Source organism: Vipera berus (genome assembly GCF_964194415.1).
Source record: "Vipera berus genome assembly, chromosome: 1".
Lineage (NCBI taxonomy): Eukaryota > Metazoa > Chordata > Lepidosauria > Squamata > Viperidae > Vipera > Vipera berus.
The window spans coordinates 78,471,651-78,497,051 of NC_138202.1; the positions used below are offsets into that span (position 1 = coordinate 78,471,651).

Genomic DNA, 25,401 nt, shown 5'->3' on the forward strand with positions numbered 1-25,401 from the left:
CCCAGCTATGGAAACCCTTTTTGTAGCATAAAAAGTACTGGTATAGCTGAAAAGAAAAATATAAGATGATCCAATTTTTGACCCCACATTATATTAACTAATTATATATGAACAGGAAGTAACTTTAAAATATTGCAATGTTAGAAAGCATCTGTAAGTTTAATCTTTAATGTTTAAAAAACTGTATTATACTTGCCGTGTTTTAAAATTTGCTGCATCTATGTAAATCATAGGTTGGGTTCCCTCTATTTAATATATTCATGCTATTATAACACAGGCACACAAAGGGAAGAAGTGCTGCAAAGCACAAATTCTCTTCTAAATCCTGGAAATTGTCAACATAGTTCACTTGCTTGAAAGGTTCTCTTATATTAATTCTTTCCAAAAATCAGTGTCAAAAGATTTCTTTTTAATCAACTGCATGGGGTAAATGGGCCAGAGGCTAAAACATTGACAACAGTAAAAGTAAAGATCATCCAACAAGAAGTATTTTGTTTCAATAAGTGGCAATAGTTCAATTGGAGTAAGTATAACTGAAGATACCAGGGTGAATGTCTATGGAGATTCTCAATCATCCAGGTCATGGTTGTCCCAAAGGTGCTTTCCAAAAGGCAACTGGACTTTCTTACTTTTCTCCTTGAAAACATTTCACTTCTCATCCAAGAAGTGAAACATTTTCAAGGAAAAAACAGGGTTAATGGTTTTCTTAATGGTATAAACCATGGAATACAAGGATTTTCTCTTACTGCCTATCCATATAAGCGCTTTTGGTCATAGCAATGCTTTCTGAACCATGTGTTGTCCCAATGCTTAGAAAAATCATATATATATATATATATATATATATATATATATATATATATATATATATATATATATATATATATAATTGTAGCTCCATTGATATTACTAGTGTTCATAAATACAATCGAGGGGTCAAAGCCCCGTGGCTTTGATATCTCATCAATTTCAGTATTTGTTATCACCGAATATATAACATTGAAGAAAGGGAATCGCTGAAATCCAATATTAAATGTCACCTGCAAATTAACTAATGAACCAGGGGCAAATTTATGGGCTTCACTGTTAAGCAGAAAGAAAGAGTGCATAGAATGAGAAGGCAGCAGATGAGCCTTCAGCAGGGGAAGTGACTAAAGGTGTTGAACTCCATGCCCTTTCCTGTCTGTGATTGATTCAATTAATCATTCACTTCCTCTTTCTTTCTCCCAGACTGAGGTTGGTAACCACCTTAGCAAAGGGCTAACTTTTTTGAAGTTAGATTGGACAAAGGATTGTTCCATTCCAAATCCCAATTTCTACCTGCCATCCCCACTCCTCCTTTATTTCCTTATTTATTTATTTTTAAAGTCTTATACTAATGTTGTACATTTATTATAAAGACCTCAGATATTTTTCCCTCTTCTGCCTGGGGATGACTTGGACAGGTTTTCTTGAAAACTACAACCGATTTGCAAATCCTAGGAGGTGGTATGGAGGCATTATGCCCTCTTCTTTTATACCCTATGTCAACATTATTATTTAAAAAAAGCTTAGTCTTACAAATAATGATAATGTACTTATAAAAATTAAGACAGGATGATTACAGGAACAATGAATAAGACAAATTAAAATTGAACAAACAAAAACGATACTGGAAAAGATGCCGGTGTAGATATGTCCTGAGAAAGACTGTTTTAACCACATGCTACATTATCACTGAAAACATATTGTTTAAAAATAATGCAATATATCATTAGATAAATGAAAAACTACCTACTAGCAGCAACGGTTCCAGAGAAATTTAGCACCAAGACTAACCAGAAGAAGATGGAGAAAATGGGAATGGAGGGAAGGAAAATGGATAGGTTCAGTGTAACTGACATCATTTTACTGTATTTTTAAAAAATGCAAACTGGCATGAGTTTAGTCCCTCTGGAAACATGCTACCCTAGTAAATCCTCCAGCCAAAATTATTTTTATTTATTCCTGTGAGCATCTAGTACAGCCAAAACTTCCCAATACTGCTTTATGATATACCAGAAGGGTATGGCACAAACAAATGTGGAGGCTTGTTTAGGCTTGTTTATCCTAAACAATCCTTTTTTTATTAAGCTAAAAAAATGTTCTTCAGAATGCATGGATCTCCCAATTTCATAGTCCACATATCTATTAGACTATGCGCTCTTTGAAAGAAGTTCACAGGTATATGCACAATATTCTGTTTTTTCTTTTAGCCACTTATTGGAACTTTAAATGTTAGTAAAAGAAAGATATGTGAACCAGGCAAAGGACCTTGAGATTTGTTAAGCAATAAAGATGGATTTTGCATTGATATATCCTGCCACACAAAGACGGCAGGTATTTCTTTCACTTATTAAAAACAAACAAACAAACAAACAAACAGAAAACACAATCAATTTCTGATTATAAAGACCAAGTATAAATAACATAAAATTAGCATATGTATATTTTTAAGCCCTGGAGTCTATATCCTCTTAAAGGATTTGACTCATTGGCTATCTAGCTTCCACAGCAGCCTGGGTTTTCAGTAAAGAATTGTAATTAATTTTCTTATCCCCGCTATATAAAAATATAAATGCAAAAACATTCCCCATTTCCCTAATCTGAATTATGCTATTTTTCACAGGAACATGCTATCAATATTGTACGAAGATATATGAACTTGTTAGTAGAGTTTTCACAGGACATTTTGCCTAACACCGGAACTGCCCACTGATGTGTCATGCTAAAAAAAAATTATTCTAGCTAATTGACAATAGCATGAAAATTAACCAGATTACCAGAAGGATCCAATCTAACCTAGATGACCTGGAGAAGCTAGAAACAAATTCCAAGATGTGCACACAGGGCTCAGAAATCCCAATGATGATAAGCAAAGGGCTAAAATGGCTCAATAGCTGACTAACAAAAGGAAAATACGAGAGAGATAAAAAACAGACATACACATGAAAGCATAGAGAGACGTAGGATGACATTGGCCTGCCATGTCTAGCTTATCAATTGAGTCAGGTTGATAATGCAGACTATGGCCCCAGTACATGTTTCTGAAAAATGAAAGGTTGCCACCTACATTGCAGCTGCCACTGTTGAAGATGTCAGTACATATTAAATGTTGCTGTATTTCTCTTAGCTTCCATGAGATCCGCTTACATTTTCAGTGTGAGTTTACGTCATACATGTGCATCTGTGTGTGCGTGGGTGTCTGTGTAATATATCAAAGCTTAGAGTATTGATTAAAAAAAAATCACCAGCTCTCTAAACAAGAGGCATTCCTTGCTAAATATCAGGATAAAATTCCGATCCATGGTCCATGCTTTGCAGCACAGGTTTCTGATCCAGGGTGGACATCCTGCTTAACATTTCTGCAGACAGTGCATAACTATTGCTAGATTTCTCCTCAAACCAACTGTCTAGTGCCCGTTTAGCTTCAAAGTTGGAAATAGGTGGTCCATTTACAGCAATTGTCAAAAGATCGCTGAGTTGTTCCAGAGTAAGTCGGGAACGATTGTTTTTGCGCACTCTCTGAAGAGCATTTCTTCCCTTTTCGCAGCATGCTGTGGAAGTGGGAAGGACTTTGAGGATCTGGATTATTTTATTTAAAAGAGGAAATCTCTGTCTATATTTACAAATATGACTGATTAAATCTTTAAAGCCATTTTTGGTATAATAATCCACCTTGAGTTCTCGCCATTCCATGAGCAAACTCGCTCTGGTGTCTATGCCTTCTCTGCTGATTTCTGTGCAAAAAGATGGCACTGCCTCCAGATGTTCAAATATTTGCATCATATCTTCCCTGCCATAGCTCATAAGCTCTTCTGCACTTCTGGGCCAAGCTGCAAGATCAAAAACCTGGCAGGCTTTCACAAATGCCCGACTGCGAAGTTCAAATCTTTGAGCCAGAATCACTTGGGTCTTCTGGCATATTTTTTCTCGAATTGACTGGAATTTGGCTTCAGCCACCCGTAGGTTTTTCACAGCAACACCATTAAAGCTTTCACGGAAGTTCTCCTCAAATTCCTGTAGATATTCCCCAGGAGAGTCTGCCAGTCTGCTAATTTCTTGGATGGCCTCCTCTATTTTATCATCCACTTGGGAGATAAGGAGGTATTCACCTTGAAAAATGAAGGCAAGTCGTGAAAGGACTGCAATGACATCAAGCAAAAAATATATCAATTTAATGGATTGATAGTCCATAAGAAATTGCAAGAGAGCCAAGGCAATAGCAGAAGCATCTGCTCTTTGTGTTTGGCCACTGACATCTTTCAGATGGGCCACTACTTCCAGGTAGTCCTTGATGAGAGCATTGAGGACATTTTGTTCCCCAATGATCCATTTGATTGCTCGAATATCTCCCAAGAACTCAGTCTCTTCACAGAGAGTAGCAGCAGTGACCCTTAGCTCACACATCAGCCTGGGAGAATAACGGTAAAAGCTGAGTAGCTGCTTCAGGTTGTTCTCTAGCTCCTCAAGGCAGGGTAGTTCTTTTCCACTAATTGCATCCAATATTTCCAAGTGCGGCTTGTATACCATTAGAGGTAAGCAGAGCAACCAAGGTAGAGTTTTCCTGATTGTCATATATATGTTAGCTCTTAGACTGGCAGTAATGTTAGCACCATCTATTCCCAAACCAACACTTGGCTTTTCATCTTGCAGCCTGATTCCCAGAGATGAAAAAGCCCGATCTAACGCTTGAACATAACTATCTGTTGTAGAAAATCCCAGTTCCTGGAGAGAAAGGAATTCCGTGGCAGGAGGTCCATCGCTGCTGACATACTGCACATAAACTGCAACAGTATCAGCAAGTAAGTCATCACTCTGCCCATCTAAAATGATGCTGAGGAAAGGAGACTGCCTCACTCGTTCAATGAGGTCTTCTCTAAGAGCTCTAGCAATATGGTGGATTAAGATTTGACAGTCTCCCTCATTCATGTACTGATCCACCACTTTGAGTTCACACTTTCTCAGTAGTTCTGCAAGAGGTCGAAAGTCACAATACGGCCGGCCTTCCATAGCTAAATGATAGGCTGTATTGAACAATAAAGTCATATTTCGACACATCTCTTCTGTCTTCTCTGGGTGCATCCTGAGCCGGTAGAGCTGCAGGCACTTCTTGTGGAGATTACTCTGGCTATGAAGTTTTATAGTGTGGATTTTGAATTGCTTTGAGCCAATGATGAAGGCTGAAGTTCGAGAAGACTGTACTGTGTACTGCCGACAGACATGACACCACATTTCATTCAACGTCGGAGAGTACCGCAGAAACCAAAATTTTTTTAGCCACTCTTGCTTGAAGCGCCGAATCCTCCTGGTGACAGCAGACATTTTGGAGGGCTCATCTGTGGCTGTAATTATGTCATTGGAAACGGATTCATCTGCTGAATCTACTTCCTGATCATCATCTTCCATTATGGTAGGAACAGACATGATGCTTTCTGAAGCTGCCCAAAAAAAAAAAAAAAGAATTACAGAAAATTCCAGACAAAGTTCTAGAAAACAACATAAAACAGTACGGTAATTCCACAACACTTCATCCATATCTACACATGTCCCCTGTTTTCAATGAAAATGAATATGTTATTTGAAGTAATATTGAATTATAAATCCTTTTTTAAGTCCTAATTTCCTAAAGTCTAAGCAATTGTAAAAAGTAACCTCAGCAGTACTCTAGCTATTATTATATTATAACAAGAATTATTGAGGGAAATGAACAAAAACAAACACAAGTCAACCAAGTTAAGAATAGGTTTCTGCACAAAATGTAAACTTTGTTTTATGTATTTTGCATCCATATGAACCAGTATAAGTGACATAGCGCATAGAAAACCAAACATACTTCCTAAACTGGATTCAGAATGACAACCTACAATTCTTTCTCCTGCAATGTATGAAGAACATAGCAAACCAATTTGCTGCAATGCTTTTATTGAAAATGAACATATTACAGTAAAAAAGAAAGATGATAATTTATAATTACAAATTATAATTATGATTATAATTATACCCCAAAGTGTTTGCTCAGAGGACTAAATCTGTGCTTCATAAAACCCAACCACAAGACCTCAGAAATGTAAGGTCTCCTAGTATAATGTTTAAGGAGCATTTTTGTTTTGTGTAACTTACCAGTGGGATATGAAAAAGCTTGATACTCAGGTACCTGAGGAGGTAGTAGAGATGGCTCAGCTAACTTGCCAGATCTTAGCAGATTTAGCTCAGCCTGCAATTCCCGAATCTTTTTTTTCAGCCGGATGCAATTGGGACACAAGGAAGTTGTTGGGATTTCGAGAGCATCATCTTGACTTGACACCAGAGACAGATCAGTGAGGCTGTTCACTTTAAACGACAAAGGTTCTTCACCTTCCTCTTCCAGCAAGCCAATTTCTTTGGACATGGTAAAGGGAGAACCGTGAGGGACCTTCCACTCACCCTCATTTCTATGTCTACTGTGATTAGGAGAACTGTCTTGAACACTAGTCCCACATTTTTCTGAGACATCTTGAACTTGGAACCTCAAGGATTTTCGAGTGGAAGGGGTAGAATTTTTGGTGAACTTATGATCTTCTACCTTAGTTGATTCCAGAGAAGCCTCTAGGACATCTTTGAAGATGAGGTCTATTTTCTTTTTCTTGGTTTGGGGTTGAGGTATCCCTTCTTCAAAGCTACGTTTGTAAGGACTCTTCCCTGGTTTTGATATAGTGAGCTCAAGGGGATAGATCACATCTTCTTGGCTTCCCATAGTTCTTTCTGTCTTTTCTCTTAGTAATCTTCTGTCCCCTAAAAAAAAACAAGGAGATGATTATTCATGGGAAACTACAACATTCCTGACACAAAAGCTAAAGCAAAAAGGTAGGGCAAACTTTTCATATGTTGCATAACCAATTAATACATTTACTGGAATAAATGCTTAGGCACCCTAATGATGGGCAATATTGAAAATCAAACAATATCTAGGTAATATACAGAGGTATGCTTCAATATGCTTCAAAGAATAGGCAGTTGGTCTACAGGTAGCTAACCTGTAATTGAAATTAAAATAAAATATGGACGTTTCTGATTGCTCAAAATGTAGTGATAACTTTGACTTGGTAAAAGGCATCATATCAATACTATGAAGTTTCCATGTTGAACCAGTAAACCTGATAGACCTTTCCACTGTATAATAGAGTGACATGAGACATGAGAATACACACGAATTACAATCTCATTTCCCATATCGCTATTTATCACAGTCAATTAGAACCAGCTCAGTGATACACAAAACTGAGATCTATAGCTTGTTGTAATACATTGCTAAATGTGTGAATTTAAGCAAAATTTACCAAAAAGCAGAGATGCTAGCAGATTAGAAAAAATAGTCATATATCCTTACCTGGAAATTCAGAAGATGATGAATTTGATTCTATCTTTCTTCTGTCTTGTAAATAATTCCAAGCATCAATACTTGGTTGTTTTCCAAACAAGGCGCTGCTTAATGTTGTTATATTACATTTAAGAAACACACTTGTACTTATGTAACAACTTTAGTGTAGAAGTGGTTCATCAAATCCTAGCACCATAGTCATCAGTTAACTGAGATAGTTTTATCTACTTGTGACACTAGGTAAAAACTGCTACGCAAGTATTGCAACTCCAGGTTTTGTGATGCTGCATTGGAACTTCTAACCAATACCAATCTATTGTAGGCATGTATCAATTTGCATAGGATTTATTTTGATTCATACATTTAAAAAATCATACAGAAAAAATGCAAGACTTCAGTCAATTCTATATCCTACTTAGTTTTAGAGTATGACATTAACTGGTGGGTTAGTTATGAAGTGGCAGATATGACACCTTTCTGTCTGAATATTTCTTTAAGGCTTGACAGGATAATTCACATTTTGTAAAAAAAAAATCTATTCCATCTTAACCATGATTAGTAATATTTGGAATTAAAAACCGTTGTGTCCATAACAAACCAGTGACCTTAATATTACACCTGGTGCAAGTATGTAAATTGCAATATTTACATGATGAAATCACCTCATATACACTGTCATTTTGTTCCACTTGTAGATATCTACCAGGCAAACACAGTTTTTTTAAAAATAGCATGCTTCCAACACCGTGGATGTAAAAATAGGCTTGAAAGCCCTGCTTCTAAGCATAGGGAACATGTTAAGATTTCTAGCAGCCACAATGGTGGTGGTGATGGCATGTACCCTGAGGCTACAAAAACTAATCAAAACAAGGAAGTTGACTAAATTATGCTAATAAGATCAGTTTGACTGAATCACCTGAGAGTTGCTTCAAAATAGCAAAGCTCATTAATAGATTGCTGTTTTCAAGATGATGTCAAACAGAGTGAAGGATGCAGTATGGACTTGGAGGAGAAATAGAAATATGAATATATTTGGAGATTTGGTATGTATGAGGAAGGATCAGTCTGGAAGATCAGTCTAGAACATTTTAAGGGCCTTGATGCAGAAAGATTCACCAAGTTTCTGGAAATAGCTGTTTGATTTGTGAGTGGTTAGGAGCAGTGGGATTCAGCCAGTTTGCACCCATTTGGCAGAACTGGTACCTAATTTTTTGTTGCACAGGCCCAGAATGGACTTCCAGAAGTGGCATCCATACAGAGAACCAGTTGTTCACATATTTGAATCCACCACTGGTTAGGAGTACTGGCAGATGAAAGGAGTGAGCAAATTTGGATTGGAGGCAAAAAGCATCATTGACATCCATCAGGAGCCTTTCTGAGCTTCTGGATCTGTCAGGATGGTAGTTGAGTCCCTCCCCTCTTCTAACAATGAGGGATTTATACCTCATATGGCAGAGGCTGGCAGTTCATGATCTCCATGGTAACCATGGATTTTCCTCAGGAAATCACGGAACTGACATGGATTAGACCTTGTATTTACTTCAGAATCTCTATAATGTGACTTTGTTATAAAGACTGTTACCATCAGCTTTTTGTTGTGGTTAGATCACTTCCTGGTCCAGATGTGACTGATGGCTGTGTTATCGTCATAGGGCTCAACCCATTCAGATGGTCCACCCCAAGTACCACATGGATTTCAATGGATGCTTGGAATTTCCTTGACAATCTGACAGGTGAATCAGTCAAAGGCCTGGTTTGCTGTTGGCAACATGCCTTTGAAAAAAATCATGAATCATCCTGAGTAACCTCTCTGTCAACCAATTCTGAATGACCCTTTGGTCTTCTCAGAGCCCCCAGAAATGTGACAAATTAGCACAACATTTTGTCAATAAGTTTATCAGAGTTGTTCTATTCTGAGCAGAGCCTAGAGTTTTGACCAAAACATAATATTGCCATGTTTGGAGGGATTCTTTTGATTGTGGCTTCTGAGAAAATAGTTTGGGTGCTCTCTAAGAAATCCTCTTCTGCCATGTGGAGTTGGATCCTTGCCTCTCCTGAGACCTTGGACTGCCACAGGCAGAGTAGTTACTTGGATCTGGGAGACGTAGTTGAAGTCTCATTGCAGATGAGGACATTTCTAGTCATTTTAAAGGAAAATTACTGTTTGTAATTTTTTGGGATTCTCTGGTGGCTCCAGTGGTACTTCTGGGTTAGAAAGCACTGTTCCTGAAAAAAGCATATCCATAGCTTGGAGGCCCTCTTGGATTTGTGGTCCTGCTAGAACAATAGGAAGCTGTAGCCCTTTATCAGCTTCAGTTGTATTAGTTGTGTCCTATCTGGGGCAACACTACCTTACTATAGTGACTTGTGCCTTCATCACCACTCATTTGAATTACTGCAAAATGTTCTCTGTGGAGCTTCCTTTGAAGAAAGATAAATTGGAAACTTCAGTTGGCTGAAAATGCAGTGGCCTGAGTACTATCCAGCCCTTGCAGATGGAAACATAATAAACTTCTGCAGTGGGTCCTGCAGTAGCTTCCCATATACTTCTGGTTGCAACTGAAAGGACTGTTGTAGCCTTTACTATAAAGTGCCTTATGCCCTGTATCAAATTACTTTCAGTAAGGTAGCTGCCTATTAGAATCAGCCCAATCAAAGCAATCTTGTCAAGAAGAGCATCTGGTGGTTTCCTACATTCTGGTGACGAAGGAAGGAGCAAAACCTGGAGCAGCAGTGGAGCTGTCTGGAATGGCTTCTCACTAAAGATGGTTAGCTCCCATTTAAATTACCTTCTGAAAGAACTAAAAACGGAGCTCCTCCAATGTGGGATTGGGATTGTGAAGCCAAGATTTTAGCTTGTTTGCGGTGCTTTTTGTTTTCAATATGTATGTTTTTAATTTTTTCTACTTCTATAAACTGTTGAGAGTACTGTGAGATTATGAATCAGGTATAGACAAAATAAATAAATAAATAATGGTTTTAGTAAGTGTATTGATTGATAAATGAATAAACCAATACTTGTACAAAGTAAAAAAAAAACATATTTATTTTCTTTATTGTCCTTTTCATAGTCTAACACCTCAGCTTTCTGCAATCCTATATTCTCTAGCTCGGCGGCCACCAACCTTTTGGGCACCAGTGACTGGTTCCAAGGAGAGAGGTTTTTCTGTGGACTGGAGGGGGCGTAGTTTTACATGCTGCCTCCATTCCACAGATGGGAGTTTGCTTGTTCGCACGGACCTGTCTCTGGCATGCCATGGACTGATGCCGAGGACTCCTGCTCTAGCTAATTGGAATTCTACTTCTGCTAATAATTCGCCTATTCCTGATGCTTGGTAGAAATGATGTAATTTGATCCAATTATTTGTTTTATTTTTTTACAATTTTGTCTGACTGTTCGTAGGGCTTTGTGTTAGAAGATGCAATCAGCTTTTGAGTTAATTATTATCTTGTTTGATACTTATAATCAGTAGAGGGGAAAAACACGCCTTTTCTATAGTCCCAAAGGTGCTTTATCAAAAGGTAACTGGACTTCCTTTGTTTTTCCTTCAAGACTCACTTCTCATCCAAGAAACTTCAGTTCGTCAGTTCTTCTGAAGAACTGAAGAAACTTCTTGGATAAGAAGTGAAACATCTTCAAAGAAAAGCAAAGAAAGTCCAATTGCCTTTGGAAAAAAAGCACCTTTGGGACAACCATGACCTAGATGACTGAGAATCTCCACAGACGCCTTTTCTATAGTAATCTCTGTCGGTCAAATTACTCTAAATTATTATATTAAAAATGTCTTTCTGGTATACCATGGGATGTGTGAGTGACACTCTGACACAGAGCCCTGGTGGGCAGTGGTTAGAATGTAGTACTGCTGACTCCCAGCAGTTTGGCAGTTCGAGTCTCACTGGCTCAAGGTTGACTCAGCCTTCCATCCTTCTGTGGTCAGTAAAATGAGGACCTAGATTGTTGGAAGCAATATGCTGACTCTGTAAACTGCTTAGAGAGGACACTGTGAAGTGGTGTAGAAGTCTAAGTGCTATTGCTATTGCTATTTTTCAAATGTCTGTGAAGACCTGGATGTTACTGTATGCTACTGATGCCCACTATCACTATTAAGTATTTTATGCAGCTGTTTTAGTTAAGCTTATTTTTAAAGAAGGCTTTCCTTTAAAATAGTAATTAATAGGTATAACACATACTTTTGTAATAGATTAAAAGGAACATATCTGAGAGATGTCATACGAAACATTTTTCATGGACTTTGACTAAGATGGAGACTTATTACAATAATGAAGTTCTTAAGTGAATGATTAATTCAGAATCAGGGACAATATATACGAGAAGGCAGGATTACCAGACCTGGGCTGCAAAAATCTGGAGGACCAGGATGGCAACAAAACTTTAACATTTTACTAAAATGTGGTGTAATCCTGGTTGTGCAACCCAGAATTGGTGTGCCTCCGAGAAGATATGGAGCTTGCATAATGTGGGCCCTCTCCTATTATATCTCAAGCAGTATAGGAACCTTTGTCTATAGCAGACATGTTAAACTCGCAACGTCACATGACATCACGCAACGTATCAAGACAGTTTTGCCATTGCTGGCAATGGGGTGAGCATGGCTTCCAGGTGATGCGTCCGGCCCATGGGCCGGCAGTTTGACACCCCTGGTCTATAGGTTCCATCCAAATCTTCTCTTGGACATCTGGTCTGTTTATTTATTTAAATTTAGCTGCTAGCCAATTCACAGTGACTTTGCATAATTTTCACTAAAAAAAAGCAGAAACAATAAATGTATTTAGTTGCCAACTATAAATATTAAAGGTATTTTCCTTCACTACAGGAGTTTTCCCTGTCATGAATAGACTGCCATCAACTGTTTTATTTCCCTGCAGTAAAACAGGGACTTTCTCTTCCTTTTATGGTTTAATATCAGGTTTAGTTTACATGATTTATATACCATATCTTACTATATATGATGCTCAGGGAGTCCTTCCCAGAAGTAACTGTGAGCAATTCAATTTAACATACAAGAGGGAAAGAAAAGAGCTTTAACGTCACAACTCATGAGAATTTTAATTTGTTAAGAGTCTTCATCCATTTACAATATCAATAATATTTATCACATACAATTATTCTTTAAATATACATACAAATAGTATGGATGGTAGATTACTGGGTATGTATAAGTGTTTAGATCTCATTGATCATCTCTAAATTTTCAGTTTCTGGGTTCTTCAGGATGAGGCAAAATAGAAGATTCAAAATCCACTTCCACATTCAAGATACACAAAATATTTTAAGCATTATTAGCCATGTTCCCATCTCAAACTCTCCAGTTCCAGGTGAACAACATCCAGTACTGCCAGAATGAGAGTATGCAAGGGTAGTTTCTTCTCTGAGATTTCAGGAGCTGGTAGAACAGAGCTAGTTGCATCATTCTTAAGACAAGGATAGTACTATTTTTGCAGCTAGGGACTGCATATTTATTATGATTTGTTTAGGCTCCAGGGGAGTCTAGAAGGGTGCGTATGGGTGTATGGGTGTTTATGTATAGTGTATGTTTTAAAAAGAAAAATTACAAAACCAAACATCAACCGTTTGTGACAAATCTCAGCAGTATGATCCTTGGAGGATATGTAATATATGGAGGATATATAATAGAACTGCTTCATTCCTCAGACCATTACTCACTACTATCTTAATGCTAAGATAATGTTTTTTTTAAACAATATCTTCAATTGCCTAATTATTATTTTATATTATATAGAATTTGCTTCCACTGACCTGGTATGTTTTCATAAGCCAATTCAAGAACAGCTAGCCATAACTTTTAACTGTTTCACAATCTTAATCCTGAACTAGAGGGAGGCAGAAGAAGGAACTTTGCTTCCAGCAAATTTTCTGCATCTGGCCCTTTTCTGTTTAAGGATTTGCTTACAATACATGTGTGCATGCATACATATACATACATACATCTGGACTTGGGAAGATCTAACCCATACACTGTGCAGGTATTCCTGTACACGATGCCAGCTATTTCAGTGAATGTGTTTCTGTCTGCATCTTATACCTTGGATTGTCTGTGAGGCCTCTCTGCATAGTCTGCACCTTGGGTTCTGCCTAGTATAGTAGACACCTGCTTCGTTGGATCAGGTCTTCACATCAGCAGCTTCCATGTCCTGCTTTGACCAGCTCATTGTACCAGCAGATATCTTAAGGCTGGCAGGGAATATATCTTAATGGCATGGATTTTGTCCTTCCCATTGAGCTGACTTACCTTTTGATGTTGCTGTCTTCCTAGCATCTCCCACTGTTGTTTCTATGTGATTGTGGGATACTGATATACTTGTAACTAAGCTCTATGTTTGATATGTGGCCCACTGGTAGTTGCACCTCATCAGTCTTAACTACTTTCTCACTTTTGACTATTATCTTGGCCACATTCTTCACTGCAGATTTGTCAGGTAGATCAGCAAGTTCATTCTTAACATAAAAGTTGATTTTATCCATTTAGAGGAGACAGCTGGGGGTAGTTATACTCTTGAACTTGTATCTATATCCAGTTCTTGTGAATATCTGGCTGAGGAGATCAAAGCCTTTACAGAACAGCAGAGGGAACAGTGCATTACCTTGGTATATACTGCACTTGATGGCCAGTTGTGTGAGCTGCCTTGTGTTGACTTTCAGTGCTATCTTCCAATGTTTCATTGAGTTCTTGAGGAAGGTCCTTAGTGTCCTGATCACTTTGTATAGTGTAGGCAGTCAGAGATCCATGTGAGTGGCACTGAGCCGTAGGTTTTCCTGTAGTCAATCCAGGCTGTGCTCAGATTGGTCTGTCTAGACCTTGAGTCTTGGGTAACTGCTCCGTCTATGAGCAACTGGTATTTTGAGCTTTTGTTGTTGTTCCTAATGATCTTATGAACTGAACTCATGTACTACTCCAGAAACACACGCACACACACATACACATACACTCAGGTCAGGAAATAAGGAAATACAGTTTGGATAGCCACCACTTTGAATACTGAGTGCCTGGAGTTTGTGGCATGCTGATTTTTAAACTTTTCAGGGTTTTTTTAACCTCTTATCATTTTTTATTCCAATTGATACCACATTTTTAAATCAAAATGCTTAGAAATGTAAGAAAACTACCTTTAACTTTAACCAAGATTGTGGCTACTCAAAAAATAAAACTAAAAACAATAACCTTTTCATAAATATAGTCATTTCTACAGTTCTGTAATGAAGAAAGTGTGTATTTACATAAGCCTACTTGCACACATTGAGCACCAGCTAATTATGACCCAATTATCAGCATCTCTCTCAGCACTTGGAGAGAATAAGTTTTAAAGCATATAGGAGGTCCAATTAGTAGAAAGAAAATTGGGGGATATTACATGAAAAACAGTATTTTTTTTATCCAGGATCTACCTCTTCCATGTTTGCTTCAAGTTTAAGGACAACATACAGCTTCATACATAAATAAATTGGACATGATAGTGTTCAGAAAAATAACAGGGAAAATAATTTCATGTGGATCCTCTTCTTCCTTTCTGTCAACCATCAACTTTAATCAGCTATCTGCTATTAACTATGGGAAGCTCCCTTTTAAAGTACTTTTGAGAGTGGACCCCTAAACTAAGAAGGAAGCAAAACCCATAATGGTGCATATCCAGAGACCAGGATATCTTTGTCCTAATGTCTGGATATATTTGGGAAGTTCCCAATTAGTTCTGAATATTTAAGTTTTGATCTCTGTCAGTGGAAGAATCATTCATTCTCCAGCACTCATCAGTATTTGGTATATAAAGCTAGTCAGGTATATTTGTTGAATACCTCATTGTCAGATTTAAACATCATGATAGCCATTGTGTTTGCAAGAAAGACACAGGTATTTTGCAAACTGAAAAGGACATTACAACTGTACCACAGCCACTGTATCTGCCCTATTTACCCCCCTCCCCTCCCCAAAATCAAGCCAAAAATATCTCCTTCAAGACAATGCTTCTTAGTTTTCAGTATATATTAAATGAAATTCTCTCCATATCCCTTATATATTTTATTTGATGGATCCATTTCAGCTGCATTATCTGTGTTAGCAACTAATACATAGTTATTATTTTACACTATGTATTATTTTACATTGATGATTTTTTATTTGTTGATTTCTTCATATACTTGATTTTGCAAGAACTGCCTGGTAACTGGGTCAGAAAAACAAAGACATGAATAAATAGTGAAAGGAAAGAAAGGGGGAAAAATCTCACCTCTTGTGAGGTTTCGGTTGATGGTCTCCTGAGACATATTGTGCAGCCGCTTCATGTAATCTTCACTATACCAGACCCTCAATTTCTCCCCTGGCCGGATGTCCCGACAAGTCCGAAAATAAATCCTCTCACTGTGCTGAAATGCCATTAGGTTCTGCTCTCTCTCCTCTCGAGATATGGCCACATACCTAAGGACAAGGATGAGGCAGGTTTTGATTTATAAACAGGTTGAATACTACCTTAAGTCACAATTGTAGCAGAAGTGACCTTCAAAGAGAGACATGGAAACACAGCATTGGATGGCATGACATGTGAAGAAAAAGAACTATAAGAAAATAATAGGCACCCTTAAAGAATATTAAATAACTTCTTGAGATAAATATATGCCCTATTGTTCCTGTTCAGGAAAATACCTAATTTCCAAATTTCTGTGTCTACTATTATCATCAATTAAAGATCGTTGAAATAAGAGTATGTTGCAGGATTTGTAAGACAGTCCTGGTTCAGATTTACCGGTAACTAACTTTAGTTATGGTTGTTGCAGACTTAAGTTTTACATCTGTGTTGTAGAACCAGCAAGTTGGAATTAGAAGAACCACAGTTGTACAATATTCTATGAGAACAAGAATAATCCATTTTAACAACAAAAAGAGAATTAATCCATATCAGCAACAAGATCTTTTACATCCCATATTGGTTGGTTACATAAAGGCAAATATTCTCCTAATATGCCTTGGTGCCTTGGTGGAGCAGTGGGCTAATGCCTCCTTAAGTAACACCAGCTGCCTGCAATTAGTGCAGGTTCGCATCCCACCAGGCTCAAGGTTGACTCAGCCTTCCATCCTTCCGAGGTAGGTAAAATGAGGACCCAGATTGTTGGGGGCAATTAAGCTGGCTTTGTAATAATGCCGCTTGGGGTGTGTGTGAAAGCCCTAATAAGCAGGCATATACATAGAATGAAGGCTACTGCTAAGCTTGTAAGCCGCCCTGAGTCTTCGGAGAAGGGCGGGATATAAATGGAATTAAAATAAAATAAAATAAATAAATAATATTTGCATCAAACCTATAATATAATAGAATTTATTTTGTAATCGAATGCAGTGCTGGAAATGTGCAGTTAAATGATGTTGATTCCCAATCAGAAAGACCAGACATATTATAGAAATATTTGCACAACTAGGCTGTACTAAATCACCTAATACAAATCTGTTGTCTACTTCTTCAGTATATTATATGATTTATTATATAACATACAGTTCACACATTTTAGTATATTTTCACCATATTTTTATTGATAAAAAAACACAGACATCAAGTCAATAATACTAGTAACCATTGAAATGCTAATAACTAATTCCACAGTTGGGTCTTAGAGAGATACATAGAGATACTGTACTACAAAACAAGCTACAAAAAATAGACTCACTCCTAATTTAGTTTAATCATCATAGATTGCTAGGCGGGAGCAAAAAGATGCCCAGAAGATGGCTTCACTTGAGCTTCATTTGAACTAGTATTACGTCTCTTTTCAGATTGTCTGAGTTTTTGTGGCTTTTTACTATTAAAAAGAAAATCCTTATGTAAGCTGGCAGATACTCAGGAATGTCTTCAAGAAATCAAACCATTCCTTCACCCAAATACTTTGTGCTTGCTTTTACTTCATTACCACCTGATTGAAAATTTTCCAAAATTGTTAAGCAATAAAATCATGGTACATTATAGTTCATAGTCTGAATTAATGATTTTGTAATAGTTCTGTTTTTAAAAGCTTCATTGACCCTTCCCTTACCCAAGAATGGTACTGTCTTGGACTTACCATGAGGTATCCTTCCAGTCACCAAGAATGGACCCAGTAATAATGAGTTTACATCTCCTCAAATCGGAAGGGATGGCCCTTAAAGAACTTCCTTCCTTTGCTCTGGACAATCTCCTTCAATCACCGAAACTGACTTTACTTTTTACATTACCGGGGACATGCCAAAATACTCTTAGACAAAAAACCACTTTCTGTTCTGGCCAATATGCTTCTGGAGTTGCACTAATCAGCCCCAGAATGTGCAGATCAGGGCATTTGGGTAGAAAAAATGTTTCAGGAGAAAAGCAATATGTTTCATTGCTGAACGCCTCATTTTGGCCATTCCTATTTGTACTTGCAATCAACAAACTGAAACTAGTAGAATAGAAACAACAAAAAGTTACATTAAAATAAAGAGATGCATAACTAAATAGCCTAAATATATCTGGTAGATAAGATGCTAGCTTCTTCCCCAGTTCTATCATCTGCTCGACTAGGAAGATACCACATGGAGCACTCAAGTATTAGTCTCTTGGCCTTTGGAATGATGGAAGGCACACAAAAAGCATGCCCTACAGGGTGAGCTTGGTAATCCTCAAAACACTTTCTGCGCAGTTGTATAATCAAGGACAGGCAGAGCTATGTTGTAGTGCCAAATTAAAGTAGAAAGGTTGGTCCAAGCAATTGCATCATAGGTGTATATCAGAGATAACTCTGCTTTCAAGGTTATCAGTACTGTTCCTTTCAAAATTGAACAGACCATGCTTCTTTGGAAAATCTATTTGCCTTTTGTTGAGTATATTATAGTTGCATTTCCTAACTGGTTAAGAGGAGCCTTTTTCCTTCATTCCCCACTTTACAAGATATCGGTATATAAGTTTAATAAAATAAATAAATAAATAAATATACAGGGGTCTCTGGCAAAATTCTAATTGAGTTTAAGTAAAATCTAAGTGTGCTGAATATGTCCAGCTGTGCCTAGTATACTTCCTGCATGCAATGAGTATGGCTAAAAAAAGTATGGTCAAATGTTTTGCTGGGATCATTGAAAGGTTTTTTGCTGTTGTTGTTGTTGCTTACAGATAAAGCAGCAATCCATTTGTAAGACATCCTGCCTTAGTAGAAAATACACAAGTCCTCCCTTAATGGCCCTTAATAAAGAAGCATTAATAAATAATTCTCCTGATCAAAATTGTAACTGGACCCTGTCTGTTAGGTTCAAGTGGAATGTGTTAGTGCCGGGAGAATCAATTTTAAGTGGAAAGTGCCACATAGAAAGAATGGATCCTCTGGAATACTCTTAAGAGATGAGTACTATCACTAAGGTAGCTAAGATGGCTGAAAAGGTGGGGTATTTTCTAACGTCCTGGAGAAGCAATGTGATTGCCTGTCTTCATAATGTTAACTAGTAGCCACCTGTATGACTTAAACGAAAAATTAAACCTGCCTTTACACATGCCTTTGTAATACATCTAGAAGCCCTGCTGGTTTGTCTAGATTTCTTTTTCATTTTCTTTCTTTTTTTTGCGGAAGCTGCATACCTAAACAATAAACAGCTAGTATAAACAGATCCCAAGTCTTGAACTGTTCCTCTTCAATTTCCATATGTAGAGTGAAAGTAGTCAAGGCCTGGTATAAAAGTGGCCTCTAGGATAGGAGACCATGGGCACCCAGTGTTCAATCCTACTAGATTTTAAAAAAACCATAAGACTCTAAGGACTGCATATGTAAGGTTAATTTTCCAGACTCACTTTTCTGAGGGCACACTCTGTGTGGCAATGGTCTCTAAAATATATTTATTTCTTTAAAGCACCCTGAAATGCTTTACCTTGTTTTTAAGTTATGAGGATGGGTAGTTGATTCTTGATTTTATTTTTCATGAAATTCCAAATCACATCCAAAATGGACTGTTTCTAACACTCACTGAATTCCCACATGCACCCATTTTTTTGCATTTGGTTTTACTAAAGATCATTTAACCTTAGAGACTATGCCTCAATGATTGGTGGGAGAAGGGCCAGAGATATCCATTGCACTTTTCCTGAAAGCAGAAAGAAGTTAAATTTCAACTATAAGATGGATGCAAAAACGTATTTCCTGTTCTGATCTTGTGCATTTAGAAGCCATGGGCCCAGACTTGTTTTTCTCCTTGCTATTAATCAGGATGGATACAAGAGATTTATAAAACTGTTTTTCTTCCAGGAAAGGGCTTGGATAGCAAACTGGTTTTGGATTAACAAACTCCTTCAAGTGCTTGAACCAAAGATCCTGTGAGGCAAAGTTCCTAGCAGATTGATGTGTACGAATGCTCTAGCCCTAGTACAGAATTAAAGGCATTCCATCAAAGAGTTAGAACTCATGAACTCTTGGCAAGTTGCTCACTTTCATTTGTATTGTGTCAACTGAGATATCAGGGAGAAAGAAGCAAGTCCAAAACTGAGATTCTGATCATAATTGAATTTTGCTGTACACTGGAATGCTAGTGCAATTGCCTTCTGTACATATTTTTGCTCCTAATTTTCTGTTAGTGTGGATCTGTTTGAGATACCTTCCTTGTTTCTGTACATGACTGACTTAGGTATTAGGTTGGAATCATATGGATAAGAAAAGAGCAAATACAGCTCTTAGTAAACAATGATAGCTTTTCGTGTTTTTTTTTCAAGCAAGAACTGGGGAATTCTGCAACTGATTAGCTCTACAAACTTTTCATTGTCCAAATTAAAATCATTGCTTATCTAGTGAAGTTCTGAGATCTCTTGCATTAAAAGCTGCCTATTCTAGAGCTGGGTAAAATTCCAATTTAATGAAATTGCAATGTCTTGGTATGGATGCAGATATCATTTACCCAGATAACTTGCATTCTTTTTTTTATTCAAAAGACTGGGTACCTCCCATTTGGGACCCACATGAGAAATAACTTCAGGTTCAATGCATTTGTGATGCTACACTTACAACATTGTTGCTGCTGGATGTTCTGTTCTCCCTTCTAGTTTTTCTCTATGGCATCCTGGAAGTAATAGTCCACCATATTTCTTACCACTATGGAGTTATGATGAAGAGAATAGTGAAGAGAACTATGCTTTATTTGTAAAAGTGGAAAAGTTCTCTCGCCCTTAATGGCAAGCAGTCTGCCATTTCTTGTAGGGAGGGTGTGCCACAAATAATCTTGCTTCCTAATTTATAGGCCAGGATTTGGCTTAGAACATATGGCAAATCCCCTTACATATGACCATGATTCATGAAAGAGGGCCTGTAATGGTTTGCGGATCCTTCTTGCCTTGAACACAAAGACCATGATTTAGGTCAGATGAGTCTTTTGACTCATATGCATGGCCTTTCTTTTCCTTCTCATGTTTGGGGTGATTCATTATTGCTGATGCAATTTCATGGAGGAAGAGAAAGATGTTCTAGAGGCCAAATTCCTAGTTCCAAGCTTGAAAAATTATGTCTGGATCTTCTCAATGGCTGCTCATATTGTGACTGGAAAAACATTACTAATTTTCTTCACACCTGTGTTTTCTGCATCCTGAATCTTGTCTGCATGGCCACAAGGCATGTGTGACAAGATGGCAATGGAAGCTTCTTGCAGTGGAAAAATGCTATAGCTGAAATTCCTGGGATCTTCTGATTCTTAGTAAATCAAAAGTCCTTCTTTCTTCCCTATCTTTCTTCCTTCCTTCCTTCCTTCCTTCCTTCCTTCCTTCCTTCTACTGTCCTATTGTTATAGAAATAGAAAGAATGAGAATGTTTCCCTGAAAAACAGAACAAAAGAATTGGCTTAATCCAAAAGGGGTTTCTAAAAGAAAAGTTTCATTTTCCAAATTAGTTTGAAAACATGAAACAATTAAGTAGCTCTCCAAATGTACAATATTTCACAAATAGTAAACCAAGCAATTCTACATATCTTTAAATGAATATCTATTCTTTCTCCAGATTTCTTAGTAAGGCAGTGGTGGACAATATTCTGGTGGCTCTGAAGGGATTGTAGTAATTTATTTGAAACTATTCACTCTGGATCATGTACATGTGTGTTCATGTGCACAATTGCATGGGCATTCATACTGCTCTGCAAAGTATTTCAAAAATTGGAAATAAATCCAAGAACCTATGATATAAAACAAGAGCTTTACATTTGCATGATTATTTCAAAGATAAATTCATTATAGACTATAGTTAGTATTCCTATTAGCCCACTCTCCTCTATTCTAGCATCTTTGCTGTATTATAATATCATGAATTCCAAGTCATAGGCTACCCTAAAATGTTGGGCATTACAATTTATACAACTAGAAAGTGCCAGTTCAGAAAACTGTGAATTATATTTTACATAATTAATTGCACTGCTATCACAATATGGTTTGTAAGTATGTAACTTAGAAAGTGGCTACTTTAAACCTTATTTAAAAATAACAATGAAATAGATGCATCCATGTTTTTTGCACATAAAATATACTTTAGATGTATGCAGAAACTTTCATATTTCAAACCAAACTCATTGCTGAATTGTTGATGGGCACACACTTCTAAATCTTGTTAACAAATTCTAGCAAAAGAGACATATTGACAGACATGTATTACTTGCAGGTACTGCAGGTAAAGAAAATAGGAAACCTGGAACTATTATGTGCCTTATATGGAATTAAACATCAAAGACTTTGAAGTTGTCTTGAGCACAACTTCAGAAACACATAAACATGTAAGAGCATCTTAATCTGAATTTTAAATATTATATCTTTATTGTTAACAAAAATAATCACAAATTCCCATCAGAAGAACAGGTTTCAACCCTCACTTACAAGAAAGCATCCCTTATGGGATGATAAAAGAAAGCATTTCACATTCGTTCTTCCTAACGTCTCAACAAAATAGTATACCGTAAGCGATATAATTAACATAGGTAAATTAGTATATCAAAACAGAAGAATCACATTTCTCATATCTGGTTTTTGGCTTCTTATCCTACTAAACCCCAGTTGCAATGTATGGCAGTGAAAGCTGGACCATAAGAAAGGCTGAGCGCCAAAGAATTGAAGCCTTTGAACTATGGTGCTGGAGAAGACTCCTGCGAGTCCCTTGGACTGCAAGGCGATCAAACCGGTCAGTCCTAGAGGAGATCAACCCTGACTGCTCTTTAGAAGGCCAGATCCTGAAGCTAAAACTCAAATACTTTGGCCATCTAATGAGAAGGAAGGACTCACTGGAGAAGAGCCTAATGCTGGGAAAGATTGAGGGCAATAGAAGAAGGGGACGACAGAGAATGAGGTGGCTGGATGGAGTCACTGAAGCAGTAGGCGTGAGCTTAAATGGACTCCAGAAGATGGTAGAGGACAGGAAGGCCTGGAGGAACATTGTCCATAGGGTCGCGATGGGTCGGACACGACTTCGCAACTAACAACAACATCCTACTAAACACCAGAGACCTCATGTGCCCACCTAAACTAACCTTATACTCCAGAAGAAATTAGTTGGGAAAGATTATCCTAGAACAGTGATGGCAAACCTTTTAGAGACCGAGTGCCCAAACTGCAACTCAAAACCCACTTATGTATCGTCCTATGCTGGGTGGGTGTGGCCCATTGACTGGGCGTGGCTGCGGTGGTAAAGGCAGACAGTGTGGGACTAAAAAGTTCAATCAATCAATTCCAACTTTGCGAGATCTTTTTTTTCCCTGCAAGAAGTTGAAATTGATTGATTGAACCTTTTTTTTTTTTGCACATGGTGGCAGAGGCCTAAAGCGAAAAGGTTTTATAAAACCCAGCTGAAGGCCTAGGACTGGGGCAATGGTGCGCGTGCCCACAGAGAGGGCTCTGAATGCCACCAGTGGCACGCATGCTACCTACAAAAGTCATTGGACTGGCCAATGCTAACTCATTTGTTTCTTACAAATGTTAACCATTTCATTTCAGTGCAACTTCTTTATACTTATCAATCTGTTTTTATATTGTGCAGTATTGTAAAATGCTTGCAATCTTGTACAATTTAATCATTATTAGTATTGCTTTTGCCATGAAATTAGTGATAAAAAACAATATATTGTGTAATTATTTACAGGCTTGGAAATAGAGAGATACTGCCTACATTGCTGCAGTTTCCTCCTTTTGTTGGTATCTATTCTGATTTAATACCCCATTTCCAAACATCAGTAGTTAATAACTAAGCCAAAAAAAATTAGGCATGGGACTGTTACATGAGACCAAAGTGCTATTTAATCTAACAGTCTGTTTCTTCACAGTGGTGAAAAAAAAATAACAATTCACAGTTACCTTCAGTTCTACAACTTTTTCAGTCTGGGAACTGCCCCATGACTTTTTATCCCGCCTTGGGATCAAGGTTTATCAAACAAATTACTAGAATGGGCAAGACCAAATCTTTCAGGTCTTTTAGGGAAGAAGATGGAAAACTAGGCGTGCTTAAAATTAGTGCTTTAAATTTGCACCAATAAAATATTTATTTCACCCACCCCAAACAGAAAATTATTATTATTATTATTTTTTGGGGGGACATAGATTTAAGGATGCCTTATACAAATGCAAGATTTAAAACTCCTAATTCGTAAACCCCTTAAAACCCTTTCAAATGCTCCAAAACAGAAAAAAAATTCAGACCCAACTGTGAAGGCTACAAACCAGTTTCCCTTTCCAAACCTAGATCCTTGATGACGTCTACATAGTGCCACATGCAATAGTAAAATAAAGACAACGAAGAAAACTGTGCATTTCCATTTACCATAATAATATATTTACCTAAAACTAAATATCTAGTAACATTACCAGAATGTTTCCTGAGCTCAAAAGATTGTCAAGATCAAATCTATATGAACCTTGGATTTGTAGATCACTAAGTTCTTTATGACTCTTATACTATATATTTTTATTCAAGAGGACTACATACGCTCTACTGCATCGTTTTACCATACAAGTACTGTTTTCAAGTACATCAAGCAAAGCTTACTTCCAGCTAAGAAGTTCCAAAGTTTATAGCGTAAGTTGCTATAATTATAATATTCTTAAGAGAAAATTTTCATTAACTTTACCCAATGTTTATGCTAAGAAGCACTTGTTAAACCAACATCAGCTACATTTTTTAATATAATATTGTGGAAATCTAGAAATATTGTTTTCTCTTCCGTGACCTAGTAATCTGAGTAACAGGAGTCGCCTTGGGCTGATTTTGGTTAATATCTGTTTTTGTTTCAATGGAGCTCTTTGATCCAATTCTCTGCACGTCTATTTCTTGGCTAGCATTAGAGATATGATTCTTGTTCAAAGTTTGAAGCTCATCTTTCATTTTAATTAAAGATTGGCACATTTGGGTGATTTTTCCACTCAGGTCAGACATCTTCTGTCTAATTGTGTGCATGTTGCTTGCCACATCTCTATGGATTATCACCAGCTCTTGACAGAATTGTCTGAATACTTCCATCTGTTGAATGTGGGAATCAAAGAGCTGATGGTCAAAGCCAGAAATAGCTGGATTTTGGACAAGAGGTTGAGGGGGCCTAATGGAAAACTCAGGACATGAATTTAGGTGCATTATTTCTTCCCTTTGCCTTGGAATATTTGAATGAACTGACAAACATGATGAAGGAAGGAAAGATGGCATGGAGAGGGCATTGGTTTCTTCAGAACCCCTTTGTGAGGAAAAGTGATGCTGCTGTGAGGGGCCTGCCACTTCTTCTCCTTCATCAGCTTGAAACAAAAACAGGAGGGAAAAAAGAGAGAGAGGAGACCAGATTATTTGCATGAAGGCTTTGCATTGCCAAACTCTACTTCAAGAAGTTCAGAAGAAGCCAAAACTTAAAACTGGGATTCAGTGAAATCTAAGAGCCTTTCTATATTATTGAGAAAAAATTATTTAAATAATTTCTTTTGTAAAACAGTATCTGCTTTAAAAATACATGAGAAGCCAATCTGGTTGAACAGACGACATATTAGACCGGAACATCTGATTTCACCAAGCCAGATTA

The 25,401-nt window shown here is 37.4% G+C and overlaps 1 protein-coding gene across 3 annotated transcripts in view; it reads right to left on the minus strand.

The window, feature by feature from the left end:
* Positions 1-871: 871 nt before the first annotated feature.
* Positions 872-25,401, minus strand: part of PRDM11 (PR/SET domain 11) — a 48,747-nt gene continuing 24,217 nt past the window's right edge. For all 3 annotated transcript variants that reach the window (XM_081314240.1, XM_081314241.1, XM_081314242.1), the window contains 2 exons: positions 15,641-15,828; positions 872-5,459 (listed from right to left, as the gene is read on the minus strand). In XM_081314240.1, the coding sequence (XP_081170366.1) occupies positions 3,298-5,459; positions 15,641-15,828 (2,350 nt within the window). In that variant the 3' untranslated portion in view covers positions 872-3,297. The remainder of the gene's footprint in view (positions 5,460-15,640; positions 15,829-25,401) is intronic.